Below are 19,103 nucleotides of genomic sequence, written 5' to 3' on the forward strand. Positions count from 1 at the left end.
GTACGTGTAAGTGCAAAAACTCGAGGGTAATCACGTATATAGCTTATCGAGCGTTGCACGCGAATTCTTTTCTCAATCTATGTATTATATACTATTCGTGTGTGAGCTGCGCGTGTCGCCCAATGCTGCTTATTTGTGCTACACTTAATTTTTTTATTTTTTTTTCAATTCTATTGCGACGAATCGTGCCATACCACAGCCACGCGAGTTGTCCGATGTTGACACAACGAGCTGCGTTTCTGATTTCTTTCCGCGAATTCCCCGCCGCGCGTACACGAGCTGTGTAAGCGCACACCTTTGCACTGCAAGCTGCTTCACATTTATTTGTACCGACCACGCGACATCTGCAAACGCGTATGAAGTTTTTGAAAGGTTTTAGATTTTGATCGTATCATTCAGGTAAATGAAAGCTGACCCAGTGAATGGATCAATTAAATTCAATTACTTGCGAGCGGGTGAGTTACCACTTTCACTTCGATCGTTATTCCTAAATGTGTCGTGCACATTTCAAGCACGTGTAATACACGTACTTACACACGCAACGGAAAAACTAGGCTGGAATTGTATCACGGGAGTAGGAGCGCATCCGCATGAAAGACAGGTCAACGAGGAGGATCGATTATTCGAAGGCGAAATAAGGGCGTGCATTAAAAGGCTGGAGGCGCGCGCGACGTTGCATACACGTTATACTACATGCTGCGAGGTTTATACATATAGTTATAGGTAGGTGTAGAGTTGCAGTTGTGCCTGGCTGTACACTCATTACAGACTCGTTCGTCCATACACGCACACACACGTACGAGTGTGGCGCGCTGCATACTTATACAAGCTCACGAGATGACGTCAGTACCGGCCGCGGCGGGGATCGACGAGCCCCCAGCACGTCGGCCAATCGGCATCGACCGCGACCGAGGTTCTTTATACATGACTCAAAAACTATTTATATATTATGTGTAGGCACGTAGGTATATTTGCCGTAGCTCGCTTTTTTCAGCTGTTTTGCCCCCTCGTCCATATAATACATCGTGTATGTTGCCTTATGTCCCTTTGTGTACAAGAGCGCCACGAATCTTTTTTTCCAGTTTCGCGAGCACGTGTGCCGCGATCAGCTTCTTCCGAGAAAAACGAGAGCTCGCGTCGGGCGTGCATGGCATGAACTGTAGATAGTTTGCTCGAGTGACAGTAAGTGCAGTTGAAAAAAGGGAGAGAAAAGTGAGTATATAATTGTAGGCGAAAGATAAGGAAAACCTGCATGGTGTACGGCGTCTAGACGAGGCATTAAACAAACCGTTGGAGGGAGTGGACACGTACAATCAGCCTCTGTGAGCGCCGAGGTTATTGACACAAAAGTCACGCGTATATACTACGCACCTCGCGTACTCGCACAAAGGCAAAGAATGGCCATATTAGCTCTCGCGCCCATATGCTCTAGTCTTCATTTCGCGTATAAATAGATTTATCTGCGCGTAACGGAGTTATATGTTCTCTTACGATATCCTCTGAGCGGGGAAATTTTTTTCGCGCAGCAGCTCGGATAATCATAGGCGAGTAGGAGAGAGAGAGAGAAAGAAATAATGACGCAAATCTGCCGACGACGACGGAGTTGCGTAGAAATTGCATCAGTCGCTGACATTGGGCGGCGTGAAAGGACTCGGCCGGGGCTCCGATTTGGTTCGAGCGTTCAGAAAAAGCTGATGTAACTATTATTAACCTTTAGATTTTTCTTCTAATCGCAATGGTATAAGCATTTAACTGTAGTTTTGATAAAGAAATAATTGTGTTTAAATACGTTAGGCTCGACACGTTAATTGCGGCCTCTGTTTATAAATAGACAATGGAATACAAAAAAGTCGTAAATTTCTAATGAATCCTCACTCTGTGACAGTATACAGATAAGTGGTGTCGAGCCTACTGAGATTTTGATTGGATTTTCATTGATTTTTGTCAATTATTTAAAAGCAGTCGTGAACAATTTGACGAGCCCACAAATGTAGATAAAAGTTAAATGCGCGTCGCGACGTCCGTAAACATGATACGGATTGCAGTGTGGTAAAAGATCGACGTATTGATTTTTAATCGCTGCCACACGGTGACTCGCGAGCTCATTTTTTTCCTCGTTTCTTTTTTGCTACACGAGTGGCATGGATTTCGAATATAATAGTCGTTCGTCGCCGGTACGTAACAAAAAGACAAAAAACGGTAGAAAAAAAATACGAGAAAAAAAAGGTAGAGTCGCCAGTCTAACCGAGATGTGTATACGTATTACTGCACCATGTAATTACGCGACTCGTGACGAATATGTCGTCAGCTGCTGCTGCTGCTGCTGCTGCTGCGAATGGTGCAATAGCGTACAGACGCTGTGTACAAAGCACACACACATATAGTGGCGCACGGAAATTTTCACGTGCACGCACACACATCTGAGATTGCATGTATCGTATGCAGCGGCGCTGACCTCTAAACGTCCTCGCGGCCGAGCCTCCCCGTTAAGGCCGCCGTACCGACGCCGATGCCGCTCCGACGCCGCCGCCGCCGCTGCGACGCGCGCCGTACACGCTGCGCACTGAGCAGTAGCAGCAGCAGCAATAAGTATAAGCTTTCACCACGCCCACTTTGGCTTTTCTTTCTCCATCTCGCTTTAGCTCTAGCTTTATACTAGCTTTATACTAGTACCTCTATCTCGCGTTGTGGCATACGAAAACGTCACTGCAGCTGCACGCACGGACACGGAATATATCGTTACACGCGTGGCTTGAGCCGCATTACATCTCTATACGCCCGCGAAAATGTATTTTTACTTTTATGGAAGCTCGCATCGCATTTGCGAGCTATCGACGAGTCCCAATTATTGATGAGAGAATCACTAACAATATGATAAACTGAACGCGGTGTAGGATATATTAAGCAGGAAAATTGTTGCATCAGCTGCTGCATATATTATATACTGCAAGGCGGCTACCACCGGCCTGTTTCTGTGTATATTTAAACATAATACGAGCATGGTAGCTAGGCAGTGCAATATCGGCTTATCTGACCGTAAAATTAACGCGCTCGCTCGTTTACCCGCGCGCCGCTAGTTTTTAAACACGCCGAGAGGCTTTATTTATATGTAGCACGTTTTTTATGTTTAACAGAAAAAAAAGCATGAATGTACATAAATGTATCGATACGGCGCGTGTACGGATGCGGGGTGATACGTGTCCGTTTTTTCTGCCGCGTATGGGCAATCATGTAGCAGCAGCATTATATGCGCTGACCTTGTGAATATTTTTCGACGATGGCACGTGAAGAAGCTGCCGGGACCATATTATAGAGCTGGCGTGTGCGTGAGTGCGCGCGGAGAGAAAAAAACCAGTTTCTCCGCAGAGTGCCCCCCCCCCGTGCTCGATCAAATTTTTCTCATTTTGTTTCCTGAATCGCGAATTCCAATAGGAGCGCTAATATATATTTCAGCCGATAAACGAGCTTTGCTCCGGTATGCTGGAGCGTTAGAGACGAGCCCCCGGTTTTTCTCTTCGCTTTTTTGTCTGTTACTTCCCCTTCTATGCTTTCGGAGATGCGGTACACGTGTGCGCGACTGTATACAGGCGTGAGGCATCTCACGTACTCACATTTTTTTCTTGTTATACAGCACGCGTATGAAGAAGATGGGATCGCGTGAGCAGCTGTCAGCTAAGAATATGTGTATATATGTATCCGTGCTTTTTCACGGTACATAACAAAGCGACTGTTGTGTGTGTGTGTATATTATAGACATACTTATATATGTATGAAAACGGAGCGCGTAAATACACGCAATCAATTCGTAATAATGCCATTATGACATAACTTCTTCATTACTAGGTGAAATACACGATATATTGTTAGAGCCGGAGCAGCTGTATTACGTTCGCCGATGTGTGTACGTACATTTGTTGTCATGTACGATTCGTGCTCATTGTTTGTTGATTTTTCCGAGCCGCGGCTCGACGCGTCGGCGGCGTATTACATCGCAAGTTCAAACCGATGGATTATACTTTACACGGGGCCGATAGCAGATAAGAGGACGACTCGTGACATCTTAAAAGGCTATCGCAGAGTGCAGCAATTACCATTCGTTTTCTTCCTCTATTTTATTTTTATCTTTTTTTGCACTTCTGTTTCATCTGGCTGAGAGAGAATGAGAGAGAAAAGAGAAATCCTTGCCCCTTTTCTAATGCACCAAAATCTCACCCCCGACGCCGCGTCATCCGTGAGTGCTCCGCGTGTATTCGTATTAAATATATATATAGATATGTATATAATGCTGCTTCTCTCCCACCACATTCCACACATACACAGACACACTGAAACAGACACGAAGAGAGACTGGCGCGCATGTGTATGTGAGATATATAGCAACATGCTGCCGCTGCTCTGCTGGAATATCTAGACGCGCGCAGGCCTCGTGCTCGGGATCAGCTTGCCAGTCGCGCATTGGAATTGGGACTGGAAGCGCGTGCGTGAGCTCGCTCCGACTTGTGTGCCAGTCTTACATATATCGAGAGAACAGAGCCAGAATTTTTTTCGTCCAACTGACTTTTTTTTCGGGGACCGCATTCGAAATAAGACCAGCAGTCTCGCCACAACGACGAGCCCGAGTGTTAGAGACTTGCCAGATAAAATATTTCGGGAGAATAGACGAGAGTGAATGATCGATCCACGCGATCATCATCAGTGCCGCGAGTAGTTTTTTGCTCCGAGTTTGTCTATCGCGTTGGTGTGTCTCTGGCGCGTTCGAGCCCCCTTTTTCGAGCAGATCGATAAAAGTCGCGCGATTTTTTTTTCATCTGCCCGTATTTATTTTTGTACATCAAACTCGTGCCAACGATACGACTCGGTTCATCGCATCCCGTTTCGGATTTCGCACTTGAACTGTGACCCACAACCCCCCCGGACGCCGCGCTGGAGTTGGATTATTTTTCCTTCTTCTGGGTGATTTACAACGGCCTCAAACTGACTCGCCGAAGGATGAGAATGGCTCCGGTCCTTAATCCGGATGATCTCATCAAGCCCGAGGTAAGTCGCTGCTGCAGGCACGCAGATTGCGTGCAACGCACGGATCGCGCGAGTGCGTGCATGCGTGCACGAATATCCGACAAAAATCAAGGGGGGCTCGTTGAAGTTTACTCCTTTACCGATGTAAACGATTCGCGCCCCCGCCAAGTGTTTATACGCACATCCGGAGCTCGTGCAAAAATTATGCATTATTATGCGACAAAGACAATCGTGGGATATCGCGCGAGTACGTACGAGCTCGCGATTGAACGATGAATTTCAAATTTTATTCGACTGCTTCACGGATTGTTGCCCTCTGTTGATTTTTTGACAAAAAAAAAGGAAAGAAAGAAAGAAAGAAAGAAAGAAAGAAAAAATCGACGTAACCCTAATTCTCGTTGACCTCTAGAACGATTCCGCATCGATTATTTTTTATTATTTTTTTGCAAACTATACTCAAAGTACAAAAACGTGTGTTTCATCTCTCTGCGTCGCAAAAATTGTATAATCCATTCACGTAACTGCAGTTCGCGAAGTCAATATTGTATACACACGCGAAAAAAAGGAGCACTCGGCCGATAAAACAGTCCTACTCCTGTCACGCGTTCAATCTTTAATTTTTCGCTTTCCTGATTCAATGACACGAAATTATTTGTGGATCGGCAGGTGCACGGGACTATGTTCTTCCATAACTTATATGGCATAGAGATCCCGTAGGGTAAGGAAAAAAATACGGAACAGCCGAGTGTTTACCTCTGGCGCGTCAATCAATAATATAAGTTCTCGGGCATAAAGCTTCGAAAACGTTATAAAGGCGCCGCGCGATGACCTACAGTGGCGCGCGCGCGGCACATACACACTTGTGCTATCCAGCTGCACCACGTGACCCAGTGCAGAACATACATATATATAGCGCTACACACACACTTACTCAGTTTTTCCTTTCTGTTGCATTATGCATCGTACCCGGAAGTTTTCTTTTCTTTTTTTTTCCTCTCTCTCTCTCTCTCTCTCTCTCTCTCTCTCTCTCTCTCTCTCTCTCTCTATCTTTCTGCCTTCGTAATTCATCGATTAAGGCGCAGGAAAATCGTCTCGAGGGGGTTGAGAACTCGTTGTAAGTAGGGTACAAATTGAAAAAGGTTTCGGTGTAGATAGTGTTACATATAGTATATGTAGTAGCCTGCTGAACTACTTGAAGATTTTCTCTCTCGTTACAAGCCAAGGACTATCGATTTTTCATTCGTCGCGCCGTGTGCGTGTGTATGTATGTGTGTTCTAGTGACTGCGAAGTCCGAGTAAGAGAGAGAGAGAGAGAAAGAACTGTATAGTAAGCATATAGATATATAGGAATAGAGCGCGCGGTACGGTTCGCAGGCGGTGTAATGTTCGAAGCAAAACAGATACAACATTATGTACTTGTGCAAGTGTATATCAGAATTTCAAAGCGAGTGTCACGCGTTCATGACGATGTGACGACTATGACGTGAAAAAAAGAATTATATATATTTCGCGCAAGCTCTAAACGAGCTGTACACACGCGGGCGCGGGTGCGAAGCTCGATCACAACTCGAAATTTACATTCCGCCCGAAATAGAAGTATATAAGCGTTACGGAGAGTTAATTTTGAGTGTCTATAAATCCCCGCGACACAGCGTAATAGTAAGAGTAGGCGTGAGTGTGTATTAAAGATGTGCAGCTGCTCCGCGGGCGCGAGAGGCTCGATCGATGCCGTCGTCGTCGCGTTGCAGATCGTTACATTGTAGTATAGGAGCAGCCGCCGCCGACTGGCGCGACGTCATAGGTACGGACATGTCAGCTCTCTCTCTCTCTCTCTCTCGTGCGCAGGTGTGTATCCATGACGCGATGACGTATCCGCGGCCTGCAGCTACTACTTCTACTACTACTACTATATACTACTCGTACTGATATATACGTGCACACACGGAAGACCTCAACCTTGAAAAGTTGACCCGTTCGATCGCTAAGAGAGAAACTCGCTACAGCGAGCTATACGATGCTTGCATAGACTACTGGTGCACTGCGAGCACATGCATCATGGCAGCAGTCGTGCGCGCGATCGCGAAACTTCATCGCGCGATCAAATAATGGACTGGCAACACGCTCTCTAAAAAGCTCCATTTTCGACCGACAACTCGGTGTACCGAACACGTCGCTATCGAGCAACCGTATATACCGATCGTCGTAATTTCTTTACGATGTAATTTGTTCTTTTTTTATAACTCTTACGAAAAATCCGCCCAGACAACACACGTACACAGCTGTTATCGCACACATATACGTCGAAATCCAAACTACTTTCAAGAGATATAAAATCAAGAGTGCCTCGGCTCGATTCGATAATGAGCCAGGGATGCGTACATGTATATAAAATTTTATCGCTACTACATGCGTTCATATATTTAGAGATGCGACATTGCCAAGGTCATGGAAATCACATTATTCGTCTTTTTTTCTACTTCTTCTTCTTCGTACGTAGCCGCAAGATTCATTTTCTAGTCGGTAAATTGGAAAAAACGTTTTTAAACCTATATAGTATAGCTCTATAAACCTGCGTGCAGTTGTAAACGAGGCAACTCGACCTACGTATATCGCTCTCGCACGATCGCTTCGTCATTTTCTTATAAATATACACGTAGAAGTGGTAATTTATAGTAAATGATAAGAATGCAGTAGGCAAGCTCTTGGAAGGCATTTATATATATGCATAAAGTAGTCATCGTTGAACTATTATAACGCTTCGGGCCATCATGCAAATGAGACACATTTTCAAAATTCTTATCTCCCCCGTATAGAATATTCATTTCTTTTTCTCGATAATGTGTCCGTGTGTTCGGTTTATCGAGAGAGAAAGTAACGGGAATTCCTCCTGGATTATTTTCTTTTGTGTATGGGCAGGCTTTATATTCTTTTGTTATGTGGTTACTAGTAAAAACTGGTTAAAACAAAAAAAATTAGCCTAAGTGAGTACAATAACTCGGAATGTGTATTACATGGCGATTCTTCGCGCTGCGAATTGCGCTGATGAGTCGCGAAGAGGCACGCGAACGCGCACGTGCACACGTCGCGAATCGCTCTCTGCGCTTCTTATTATAACAATATACAAATGCACGTTCTGCAAAATTCGATAAATCTTATATTGTATATGCCTTTTTGAGTAATTGGTTTTTTAAGCGCCTACGTGCGAGTTCGTGTGTACATTCCTAGAAAATTAGATACTTAGCTTAAAAAAACTGACGTCGTCAACGTCGTCGCAATCTCACGTCTTCGATAGGTGTAAACAAAGCGTACGTCGTACAACGCCAAGTGGTTCGGCTTCGAAATGAAATATTTCCAATTTTTCGTATACGTTCGTTTCACTGCGAGCTGTCAACACAATGGTCGTCGCGACCTTTGGTCGAATTTATTGCGCGGTCGCGATTTCGCAGCCTCCTTCTCTTTCCTCTTTTTTTTCTTCTTCCGATGATTCACTACGTATTACACGGGCAAACCCGCAACGCAGACGTCAAATGTGTAATCGTCGTTAAGTACGTAGCAGGAGAATTGCGCATCCGAAACATCAACATCTCGGGTAGATCTCGTCGCGCGAGTTATGCATTGTCTCATCGTTCGCGTGCCTCGTATCCACTCGCGAGTCTGTTGAACTTGCCCCGCGTGTGCTGCAGTTGTGACAATTGATCGTCATTGATGCTCGTGCGACGCGATTGAATTATCTCAGCGACGACGCGTTCCGCGAGATGGAATAGTATTGTATACATAATTACGTTATTCATCGATAAAAAAAGCTTCTATGCAATAAAAAAGCTTATGTGCAAATAAAAAAATCTAAGCACCGTATAATGTATCTCGGTCTCTATACGTATCCGGTCGAACTTTTGAGATAAAAGTTCACGTGTCTATTATTACGTTCCATCTATCGTGATTGTTTCCGAGTGATAGATAAAGATTTCCTATTAATATACATCGTACAAGTCTGCTTTCTCGATCTCCCGCGTCTAGACCACCGCCCGCGACTCGATTGTCTTTAATCCAATTAATATTTACGATCGTATACAGATCTCTCGGCGAGTATGTGATATATAGGCTACCGTATACACACATTACATAACTCGATTATACCCACACACGTATTATATTGTATTACACACACTCTTGCGCATTTTTAAGCTGACCAAATGGTATACGTGTATTTTTAGCTGTCGTTAAAAAATCTTTGTAAAAGGCTCGCGAATTTTTGTCGGCTACGACGACGACGACGACGACGAAAGCTCGACGCGTTGCGTAATCGCATCGACTCTCATTTCGGAATGTCATTCTCGGATTCTGGGTAAATGTATACGTACAGTACGTATACGCGATCGCTCGAGTCGTCGTGTAGGAGGAGAGAAGCCTGGAGATTGGCCAGCTGTGCGCGGGTGTGTCGCGCGCGGTGCGGTGGCGGCTTAACGGTGGCTGCTGCTGCAACAGCAGCATGACGTAGCCAAGCGAGAAAGATAGAGAGAGAGAGAGAGAGACGGGAAAGAGGAGGGCAGTAGCAGCAGCAGTGCAGCCGGCACACGTTTCTCAAATCGATACTCCGCGAGTATGTGCAGTTCCGCCCCGTCTATATAGCGCACATACATAACGAGATACATGTAATGCATAATATACGTGCGCGAAGTGCTTGAGTTGCCGTGCGCGCCGCCGCCAGCTCGACTCCTCCGCGCACAAGCACCAACTCTTTGTTCTATGCTTGCTCTTCTTTTTTTCTTTTCTCGGATTAATGCGCGACATATGGGCACTTGGCGCCATTTGTTCGAGTATACTCGGAACATCTGTTAATGAGGCGCTTAATTGCCGGTCTAAATGAGCAATCCGTCAATTACATAATAATAATGTCACTGTTTCGATCTTTTAATAAGTCGTTGTCATTCACCGTTGTAATCCGTCAATTAGTGCTCCGAAATTTCTCTTTCTTCTTTTCATTCTTATTCTGTCTCGTAATTATAAAACCAGTTCGATAAACCCTACGATACGACCTCGAACATCGTTAGTCTGCCCGCCATCGTCGTCGTCATCTTCGTTAAATCACAGTATCTCAATTCTCGTATTATATATAATATAACGAACGCGAAATCTGAGAAAGTCTAAAAAGCACGTGGTCCCCAGAGCTTACGCCAGCTCCAAAGTAAACATAATACGCGCGTCTTTTTTTAGATCGCACAACACGTGCGCACACGTATGTGTGTCTGTGCGTGATATATACTTGCAAACTTTACCTCGTACATATCGCTGAATGTACACACACTTTATGCTGTATGTGCGCACGAGGGGAATGTGGTCCTTGGCTGGATCGTATATCGTACATTAACACACTGCCATAAAAGGGGGAATGAATTCGTATAGCTTTTGGGGTTTTTCTTATATGGAACGCAATTAGATACAATCCAAGATGGCTCTTGATGAAACGATTCGAATTTAATTGAGCGTACATAACTTTTTCTATAATTACCCGCAAATATTAATATTTATGCGTGATTTAATACATTCGCTTGTTAAACGATAATGATTAACGATCGCGAGTTGAATTATAAGCGAGTCGCAAGTCGACTCTCGTCTTTAGCCTCGGTAATTGATAAGAAAAAAAAAACTTATGGGCGATGCACGCGTGGCAGAAGACGTGTAAGCTGCTATCGAAGTTGTGCAAAGCGCGCGATCAGCTATATAGTCGCTCTTCCGAGCGGGTCAAAGATCAATTGTGACAAAAATTCGTAAAAGCAGATATGTTGCTGTGCCGCGCGCGTATTATGCATACTGTCGCTAAACAGCCGGAGTCGACTGGATACCGCCGGAATCGTAAATATCGAAATAGCGATAAAAAGATGAAATGAAAAACTGATTTTTTTTCTTAATGTGGGACAAATGGCTTGGATCAACGTAATTCTTTCATGGCAATTGGCATATATAATACTTATCTCTTGCCCATTTTTATCGTCCCCTCGCAGTCTGCGTCTGTGTGACATTGGTTATTACGTATATTTTCGGACGTTCGATGTAACGTTACATTCGGATAGGCCTGGTCCGATCGAGGAATTATGTGTACATACATTTCCTTTTTTTTGTGCTTTCGCGTATGAATATGTATATTATTCATTGAAAGATAATGAGTACCGTGCGTACTGTTTATCATTCGCTTGAACTTGAACGAAGTCAATAATCAAATTGTTTTCTTTGTCTGTTAATAGATACGCGATGCATGCGCACCGTTGGTCCTCTCGGACGAGCAGCTCCGGATGGTCATGGAGAGGCTCACGGCCGAGATGATGAAGGGCCTCTGCAAGGAGACTCACGAGGACGCCATCGTCAGATGCTACACCACATACATGCAGGATCTGCCCACTGGAAATGGTTCGTGCCAGTTTTACTTTTATCAACTGACCGTGTGACGCGCGTCTTTAACCGTTCGACGTGCTTTTCTGCTTAGAAACGGGAAATTTCCTGGCATTGGATCTCGGCGGCACGAATTTCCGGGTGCTGCTCATCACCCTCGAGAAGAAGGCCTTCGACATGAAGAGCAAGATCTACGCGATACCACAGAGCCTGATGTTGGGCACCGGCCGCCAGCTGTTCGATCACATAGCCCAGTGCTTGGCGCTCTTCGTCAAGGACCTCAAGCTCGAGAACCAGTGTCTGCCGCTGGGCTTCACCTTCAGCTTTCCGCTCACCCAACAGGGCCTGACCAAGGGCCTCCTGGTCAGGTGGACCAAGGGCTTCAATTGCAGCGGCGTAGTCGGCGAGGACGTCGTCGGCCTGCTCGAGGAAGCCATCGCCAGGAGAAACGTATGTTTCATTTTCATGAAATTTTAATTGCGTACAAGCCAGACCGCGCACGTAACTTTTCTACATCAATACGATTCTCTTCGTTTAAATTTTGCAGGACATAAAAATTGACGTGTGCGCAATATTGAACGACACAACTGGCACGCTCATGTCCTGCGCCTGGAAAAACAAGAATTGCCGCATCGGTCTGATCGTCGGCACCGGCAGCAATGCCTGCTACGTCGAGAAGACGGGCAACGCCGAGTGCGCGCTCGAAGGCCGCTTCCACCCGGAGAAGCCGAGCATGCTGATCAACACAGAGTGGGGCGCGTTCGGCGAGCGCGGCACCCTCGACTTCGTGCGCACCGAGTTCGATCGCGACATCGACGACAACTCCATCAATCCCAACAAGCAGATATTCGAGAAAATGATATCGGGCATGTACATGGGCGAACTTGCCAGGCTGGTACTGGAGAAGCTCACCAATGACGGACACCTCTTCGGTGGCAAACTGCCCGAGGAGCTGAGGAAGCGAGGCAGGTTCTTCACCAAATACGTCTCGGAAATCGAATCGTGAGTACAACTTCCGCTCAGGCACTCGAAAAATATTTTCCTCGAATTATATCTAATGGATTCGTCTAACGTTGCGCAGTGACCTGAAGGGCAAATACGCCAACTGCCGGGAAATCCTGGCCGAGCTGGGCATGATGAACGTCTCGGATCAAGACTGCGAAAACGTCCGATACGTGTGCTCGGTCGTATCGAGGCGTGCGGCCCATCTCGCCTCGGCCGGCATCGCCACGCTGCTCACAAAAATGGCCGAGAACAACACGACGGTCGGCGTCGACGGCTCCGTGTACAGATTCCATCCTCACTTCCACGATCTCATGGTCGAGAAAATCAGCAAACTCCAGCCATACAAGGTGCGTCTCTATTCTCCTATAAAAAAAAAAAAAAAAAAATAGAAACGATATAATCGGCCTGAAAAATATTTTAACAATTCGTGTGTTTTTCTCTTTTGCAGTTCGACCTTATGCTCTCGGAAGACGGCAGTGGACGTGGCGCAGCGCTAGTAGCCGCGGTTGCATCGCAAAAGCGGTGAACATAAGCGGCAGCGCCGCTTGAGTAAATTATTTTACTTAAGTTTAACAGAAAGATTTTAGACTATACGTATAAATTATTATACATAAATTTTAAAGAAAAAATGAAGAAAAATTTATCGATGAATTGAGAACACTTCTGTACATAGAGCACAAAATTGTAAGCAAAACGTAGCCTAGACTTAAATGAAATTCAAGATAAAAAGCTGATTAATAACAACAGCAAAATTATTGATAATATTACTTATATTATTATTATGATTATTATAAAAAATATTATTTAGTCGTTAATACGTTTCACGACGACTAGAGTGTGTGCAATGTCGCTTATCTCTCGCTTTTTTTTTGAGCTGCAACACTGCGATGATCCAAGGTCATCCGGCAATCAATAGAATATAATATGGTCAAGATAAATTTTAATGAGAAATTAATACTTTCGACGCGGAAAACTAGCGTACAGCATCGAGACAAATATCAAATGCAGTGATTCGTTTGAAAAACGACAGGTGTATTTAAACTCTATGTAAACGCTTGCAATCCAATCATCATCTTTCCAAGGTCACCTGGTAAATTATAAATATATACGTATATCGCTTTGTTATATTTATAATTCAGTACACAAAAAAATTGTCTTTGCGACGCGAAAATCGTCGTGTACGAATCATCATTGTTTCTTCGTGTTTGTATTAACAATATAATAAGCTTTATTGACTTCTATGGAGAGACGAAAATTTGTTTAATTTTTGTACAGAGAAAGAGAGCGAGAGAATAAAATGAAATGATATATTTTTGCTTATCTCTATACGTTGTCGAGTTCGAGAGCTATTTTCGAAATTGACTTTTATACATAACATTGAGAAGAAATATATTTTTAAGATACTGATAAAACGGCCAATATTTCAACTAAAAAAAGTGTATTAACGGCCGGATCTGAATAACGATGTATGAAAAAAAAACAAGCGAAAAGATGTCTTTAGAACTACTGTAAATATGTATCTGTAAATGTTAATATATAAAATTACGGAAAATCGTTTGTTAATTTTCAATTGAATTTATCGGTCGAACGAATTGAGACGTATGAAACGTAAAGTATGTAACATAGAAATTTGGTAGTGCGTATATCATTTCAACTGCCACCGTGAGATAATCGAACTTATAGTTTGTTATCAGTAAATGAGGATGAATTGAAAATTACCATTCTGACGATATATGTATGAAAAACTAAAGATTTTATTGTTGTTGGTTACACATACAAGCACGCGAAAAAAATTCTATTACATAACTGTCACGTCGGTTGAGTGAAAATTATTTTTCCTAGCAATGAATTGTGTATGCTCTCATTCGATATAGTTCCCGAAAAATTGTCTGATCAAAATAGCAGATAAATGTTTGAGAAAAAAATTGAATGGTGATTTCGAATCGGACACACTATGTGTGTAGGGGTGCTATGTATAAAAAGATAAATTATATATATAAATTATTGTGCAATCGTGGCAAAACTATGTTTACGAAGCTTTCAAACGATAGTATAAACATCTTACAAATATCCTCCTAGTTTTCAAGAATTGTAACGATATTTAAAAAAAAACTACTTATATTATATATATAAACAAAGTACGAATACGTATGGTCCATCACCATCAATTTTTTTACATTCATGAATAAATGTTGTTGATTATGTACACGTTGAAAATTGCAAAATAAAAAAAAAACAAAACTACCGAACCTCTCTGTCTTGTGTCATTATTATTATTCTTATTACATACATTCGAATTGGAAGCCGTACAAAAACTTGTTATCTGAATTTATGTGCGCAGATAAGAAAAATAGTTAGCACCTGTTCGGAGTTTAAGTAACACCTCTGTGGCACTTTTTCATCTGGCGTTATTAGGTGTGCGGTCGCCACGAAGTCAGCAGCGATGAAAAAAATGTTTCGACGCTTGCACGAAAAACTGCAACCGGTGAGTAAAGTGATAATTTATATAAAACAAAGCAATATTGTAAACGATTGTCCAAGATGTAAGAAAATATTGCTCGAGTCTCGCCCACGCATGTCGTTTCGCGCTGTGACTTGTCGAGTATGCAATGCGCCGTCGCGTGCTGCCACCTGCGGACGTAAACAGCGAAATCCTTGGGCTGCTGCTGCTGCTGCTGCTGCTGTCAGCCGTCTGCTGGCACAATAACACTAGTACATGACGCGAGCTACGGTCGTGCGGGTGCGTTGCACTTTTCCCCATAAACATACACACCTTACAAAACGACGGCGGCGGCAGCGGCGATTTGACAACAAAACGCATCTCCCTACGTCGTATAGATAGTAGTGTAAAGCCATGGAAAAGATGATCGATGGCCTGGCTGTCAAAAGAAGGTAGTCCGCGAGCGCGACCGATCATCGTTCGTGTAAATATAGATGGACGACGCAGCTGGTAGCACACAAACATGATTAGTGGCTTGCAAATCGCGTTGAAGAATGCCATAGACGTGGTGAGTTTGATTTCGTATGCCGTGTTTGTTTGTTTTTCTCGTCCAAGTGAGAGGATTTTTCCTGCGTGCTACATTGCATAAGCCGGATAAGGAGTCGTGCGTGTTTTTTCTTGCGTTACTTGTGTCAGAAATACTTTTTACTGTTTAATCGTGGTGCATACGAGTTATGACATTTATGACTAATTGTTCTTGAATTACAGACTTAACAATGTTGACTGGAATTTTTATCGTCTGATTGTTTGATTTTGTAAACAGGCAATAATTGTGAACATTTTTCCGGTTGTTTTTTCTGTCAAAACTCTAAAATGAAACTTATTTTTATTTTATCTAATCAAGTTGCGCATACTTCAATGCCATTTCTATCAGTTGTCGGAAAGGTTGAAACAATTAAATGTATACAAGTTATTGTATATAATACAATAAAGCATTTATGCTAGAACATTTTTATATTTGTGAAGCCTTACTTCAAGTATGCATTATGAAATCTAATCTTCAAAAATTATATTCTTATAGATTGCTCCTCCCGCAACACCACTACAAAATTTCACATACTATTGGAAACAGCTTATGAACTTCTATGTTAATCATTTGAATGACTCAAGAGTACTGGTCGAATGTACTGGAATTCCAAGACACTTGGATCGTCTTTTAGAGCTTTTACTTGAAGAAGAAAAACATGTGGAAGAACCTGGTCCTTGTCTGGAGTACTTACTCCAACACAGATTATTGGATCTCTTGGCGACTCTGGCCTGTGCCGAAACACCACCCGGGATGAGATTAGTGTGTTTATCTTTTATTAAAAAATTATTGACTAGATCTAAGCATCCACTTTTACATCATGCATCAGTATATGGTCCTGTTCAAAGACTTATAGCTATTTGCAATGGAAATCTTGCCTCACCCATTGAAAATGAGGAGATACATTTTCTAAATAGCATATGTTTTTTAGTTTGTAAGTACCCACATGTAACAAATATAGTCAATGATTCCAGTAATGTTAGGCCAGAAAATAGTTATCAGAAATCTGAAGCAGAAAAGTCTGACGTTGAACAGGTTACTTACATTCCATTTAAGAAGTCAAACACGAATAATCCATTATTCAAGCCTTTAAATACCCAAGTTGTAACTTTAGTCAATCCTGAGTTGTTCAAATCAAGGTAAGAGTTAAATGCATACAGATTGTTTAATCATTACATAAATAATGATTGATTAATATTCCTATAGTAAACCACAATTGAACGACGAAATGAATAAATCAAGTCAGATCTCCGAAGAATCGCAAGAAAACAAGCCGTCCAATCACGTTCTCAATAATTTGACAAGATCGAATTCTTCTTCACAATCCAGTGGATCGTCCAGAGACGTCGCAGCAGTCGACTCCTCCGCTTACGATCCAGTATTGGAAGCACTGAGCGATATGCGAATCGTCGAGGAGTGCATATCGAGCAACGATGATAATAAATCAAGAAGCAGTAAACACGATATCACATTGAGTGATTCGGGAATACCCGAGAATTCAAAGTGTTTGCTCTTGGATGCCCTGAAGAGCTATGTAAATAGTGCTGTAAGTTTATGAATCCTTTTTTCCGTCTAAAAATGTACCTTTCAACCAAACGATTTACATTGGTTTTTGCATCGTTCCCAGGATCATACCGTTCGGATCAGAGCATGCGAAGGCATAATGGTCCTAGCGTCGCTGGACGATCCATTTTTTGCCGATGTAGTGGCCAAAAGTGACTTATCCACTGTCTTAACGCACCGACTGGAAATGTTGTTCAATCAGATACCAGCTCATGTGGAGCCTTTAGAAATCGATGAAATCGAAGTTACTTGGGGCTTGGACTCGCCCCCGTTGATGGACGAGAAAAAATTTCCTGGATGCAGAAAAGTCGCGGCTTTCTTCATGTGGTTAGACTTTTGTGGCCAGCTGTCAAGAGAAGCGCATCCAGACGTAGCCGATGTTTTAGCTCAAACTATACGAATAGATTTTTTAGAAAAAGTACTGACGCCTAAGCTTTCGGCTCATCATGCTATACTGATTACTGCTCTGGTGACGAAATGCTTGAAAGAAGTGCCAACCTCGCCTTTGAGCACTGGTAAAAGCGTGTGAACGATTCAAAATTTCATACCTTTGATTCAAAATAAATCTTAAATTTTTTCTTTTAGAAATGGGCCGTTGGTTGGTAGGTCACCAAAGAGAACCTGACATACCTGAAGTTTGGTGCTCACCGGTCATTCATAAGCTAATTGAAAATTGTCACACGGACAGCGAGGAGTTGACAATCGAAACTCTCAAACTATTCGAGGAGATGATTGAAAAGAAGGACGAGCATATTTTACATTGTCTAGTCTTGACGTACTTAAATAACCGCGGTTATTACGATAACAGCGCGGCTGACAGCGCAATAGTATCGTGGAGCGATGAGGAGGACGAGCGTGAACGTGAAAAGAAAAGCTCCATGGACATGACTCTGGGTACGGGTCACAGTAGGACTCTGGCTCCAAGTAATATTCATAGAATATTAAATTGGTGAGATACGAACTCTAATGGCATCGATTTAATTAAATATTATTGATGACTGAGATCAAATAATCGTTTTACTTTTCCAGCTTTTTGTCCCTCGTTCCAAGACCACTGCAAACTGACTTGGATAGCAATTACAGTCGATACATGGTCGACTGGGAAAAACAGTACTCGATCGTGGTCAAAGACTGTTCCCTCCTTGCTTGGCCTTTGGAGGCGGTATCGATGGATGACTCCGCCAGCGTGAGTTCCAGACATGATACCGCTGACAGCGGTAGTAGTTCTAGCCGATTTTATCCAGGACCTTTTCTGACTATGCTGTTGGACAAAGTGAGCAACATAGTCAAGCAAAAGTACGAGATAAACTTGCAGTTGACGGTATTAGTTTCAAAATTAGCTTTGCTGCCTCATCCGTACCTGCACGAGTTTCTTTTGAATCCACTGATACCATTAGTACCTGGCAAAAAGAGTTTATTTATTTGCTTGCAAAGGGTTGTCAAACAACTGATGAACGAAGTTCCTAAAATACCAAATTTCAAGCAAGCCCTCAAAGAAACTAGATTGAAATTCTTTGAAGAGTGTTGCCCAGCAGCACATTCAAGCAACCACGAGGGATCCGATAGGTAAATAATTTTTTTCTGGGTAAAAAAATATATCATGACTTGGTAAACAACAAATTTTTCCTTTTTAGAAGTAAAGAAGATATTATTTTATTGGAGAGTGTGATAGTTACCGAAGAATTTTGCAAAGAATTGGCGGCCATTGCCTATGTCAAATATCATCATTCCACGTAACGTTAAAATGCGAGTTAATCGTAAAGTTGTTAGTTGTAAATAATTTTTACTTAGATATTTATGAGAAATTATTTAAATTTCATCGACGCTTACTAGTCATTCAATTTATCGAACTTTCAATGAATTCTTCATCAAAGCTCTCGAGAATATTTACAAAATAGAGGATTTAAAAAAGTATAAAAACACTGCGCATAAACACTGTTGTAAATATTTCGATTTTTCAATTCTTCACGGAAAAGAAATTTGTAAAACTTGCAATCATTTTCATGCACAATTAACAAATATTTGTTATAGAAATAAATTTTAAACCAAAAAACACTAAAGTTCTATTTTACTTTGATGTTGTGATTACACCAATTTTCCCGCTCA

General features: G+C 42.6%; 2 protein-coding genes across 9 annotated transcripts in view; both read left to right on the forward strand.

The window, feature by feature from the left end:
- LOC106648956 (hexokinase type 2) overlaps window positions 1–14,657 on the forward strand; it is a 30,014-nt gene extending 15,357 nt beyond the window's left edge. For 5 of the 6 annotated variants that reach the window (XM_014366172.2, XM_014366173.1, XM_023457759.1 and 2 more), the window contains 5 exons: window positions 11,259–11,421; window positions 11,498–11,853; window positions 11,951–12,405; window positions 12,485–12,755; window positions 12,857–14,657. In XM_014366172.2, the coding sequence (XP_014221658.1) occupies window positions 11,259–11,421; window positions 11,498–11,853; window positions 11,951–12,405; window positions 12,485–12,755; window positions 12,857–12,934 (1,323 nt within the window). In that variant the 3' untranslated portion in view covers window positions 12,935–14,657. Of the gene's footprint in view, window positions 1–4,420; window positions 5,038–11,258; window positions 11,422–11,497; window positions 11,854–11,950; window positions 12,406–12,484; window positions 12,756–12,856 lie in introns of those variants that run through there. The other variant, XM_014366174.2, reaches the window with a different exon arrangement.
- Window positions 14,658–14,676: 19 nt separating this feature from the next.
- On the forward strand, window positions 14,677–19,060 carry LOC106648955 (protein FAM160B1-like). Of its 3 annotated transcripts, none has more exons than XM_014366171.2 (7): window positions 14,677–14,893; window positions 15,930–16,573; window positions 16,641–16,980; window positions 17,062–17,512; window positions 17,583–17,946; window positions 18,027–18,563; window positions 18,632–19,060. In XM_014366171.2, the coding sequence occupies exons 1-7, from the start codon at window positions 14,852–14,854 to the stop codon at window positions 18,732–18,734; spliced, it is 2,481 nt and encodes an 826-aa protein (XP_014221657.1). In that variant the 5' UTR covers window positions 14,677–14,851; the 3' UTR covers window positions 18,735–19,060. The 3 variants fall into 3 exon arrangements, with proteins under 3 accessions (XP_014221657.1, XP_014221656.1, XP_014221655.1); XM_014366170.2 differs by lacking the exon at window positions 14,677–14,893 and adding an exon at window positions 15,110–15,416 and having other exon boundaries at window positions 18,632–18,734; XM_014366169.2 differs by lacking the exon at window positions 14,677–14,893 and adding an exon at window positions 15,425–15,793.
- Window positions 19,061–19,103: the final 43 nt, after the last annotated feature.

This window comes from Trichogramma pretiosum, unplaced genomic scaffold (genome assembly GCF_000599845.2).
Source record: "Trichogramma pretiosum strain Unisexual culture from Peru unplaced genomic scaffold, Tpre_2.0 scaffold22, whole genome shotgun sequence".
NCBI classification, from domain to species: domain Eukaryota; kingdom Metazoa; phylum Arthropoda; class Insecta; order Hymenoptera; family Trichogrammatidae; genus Trichogramma; species Trichogramma pretiosum.

Excerpts from the sequence above, each read along its gene's own strand:
- LOC106648955 (XM_014366169.2), top strand. The coding sequence starts at position 15,722 with ATGAAACTTATTTTTATTTTATCTAATCAAGTTGCGCATACTTCAATG. Across the intron at positions 16,574-16,640 it reads CCTGAGTTGTTCAAATCAAG|TAAACCACAATTGAACGACG; the intron begins GTAAGAGTTAAA and ends ATATTCCTATAG. Across the intron at positions 17,513-17,582 it reads AACCTCGCCTTTGAGCACTG|AAATGGGCCGTTGGTTGGTA; the intron begins GTAAAAGCGTGT and ends TTTTTCTTTTAG.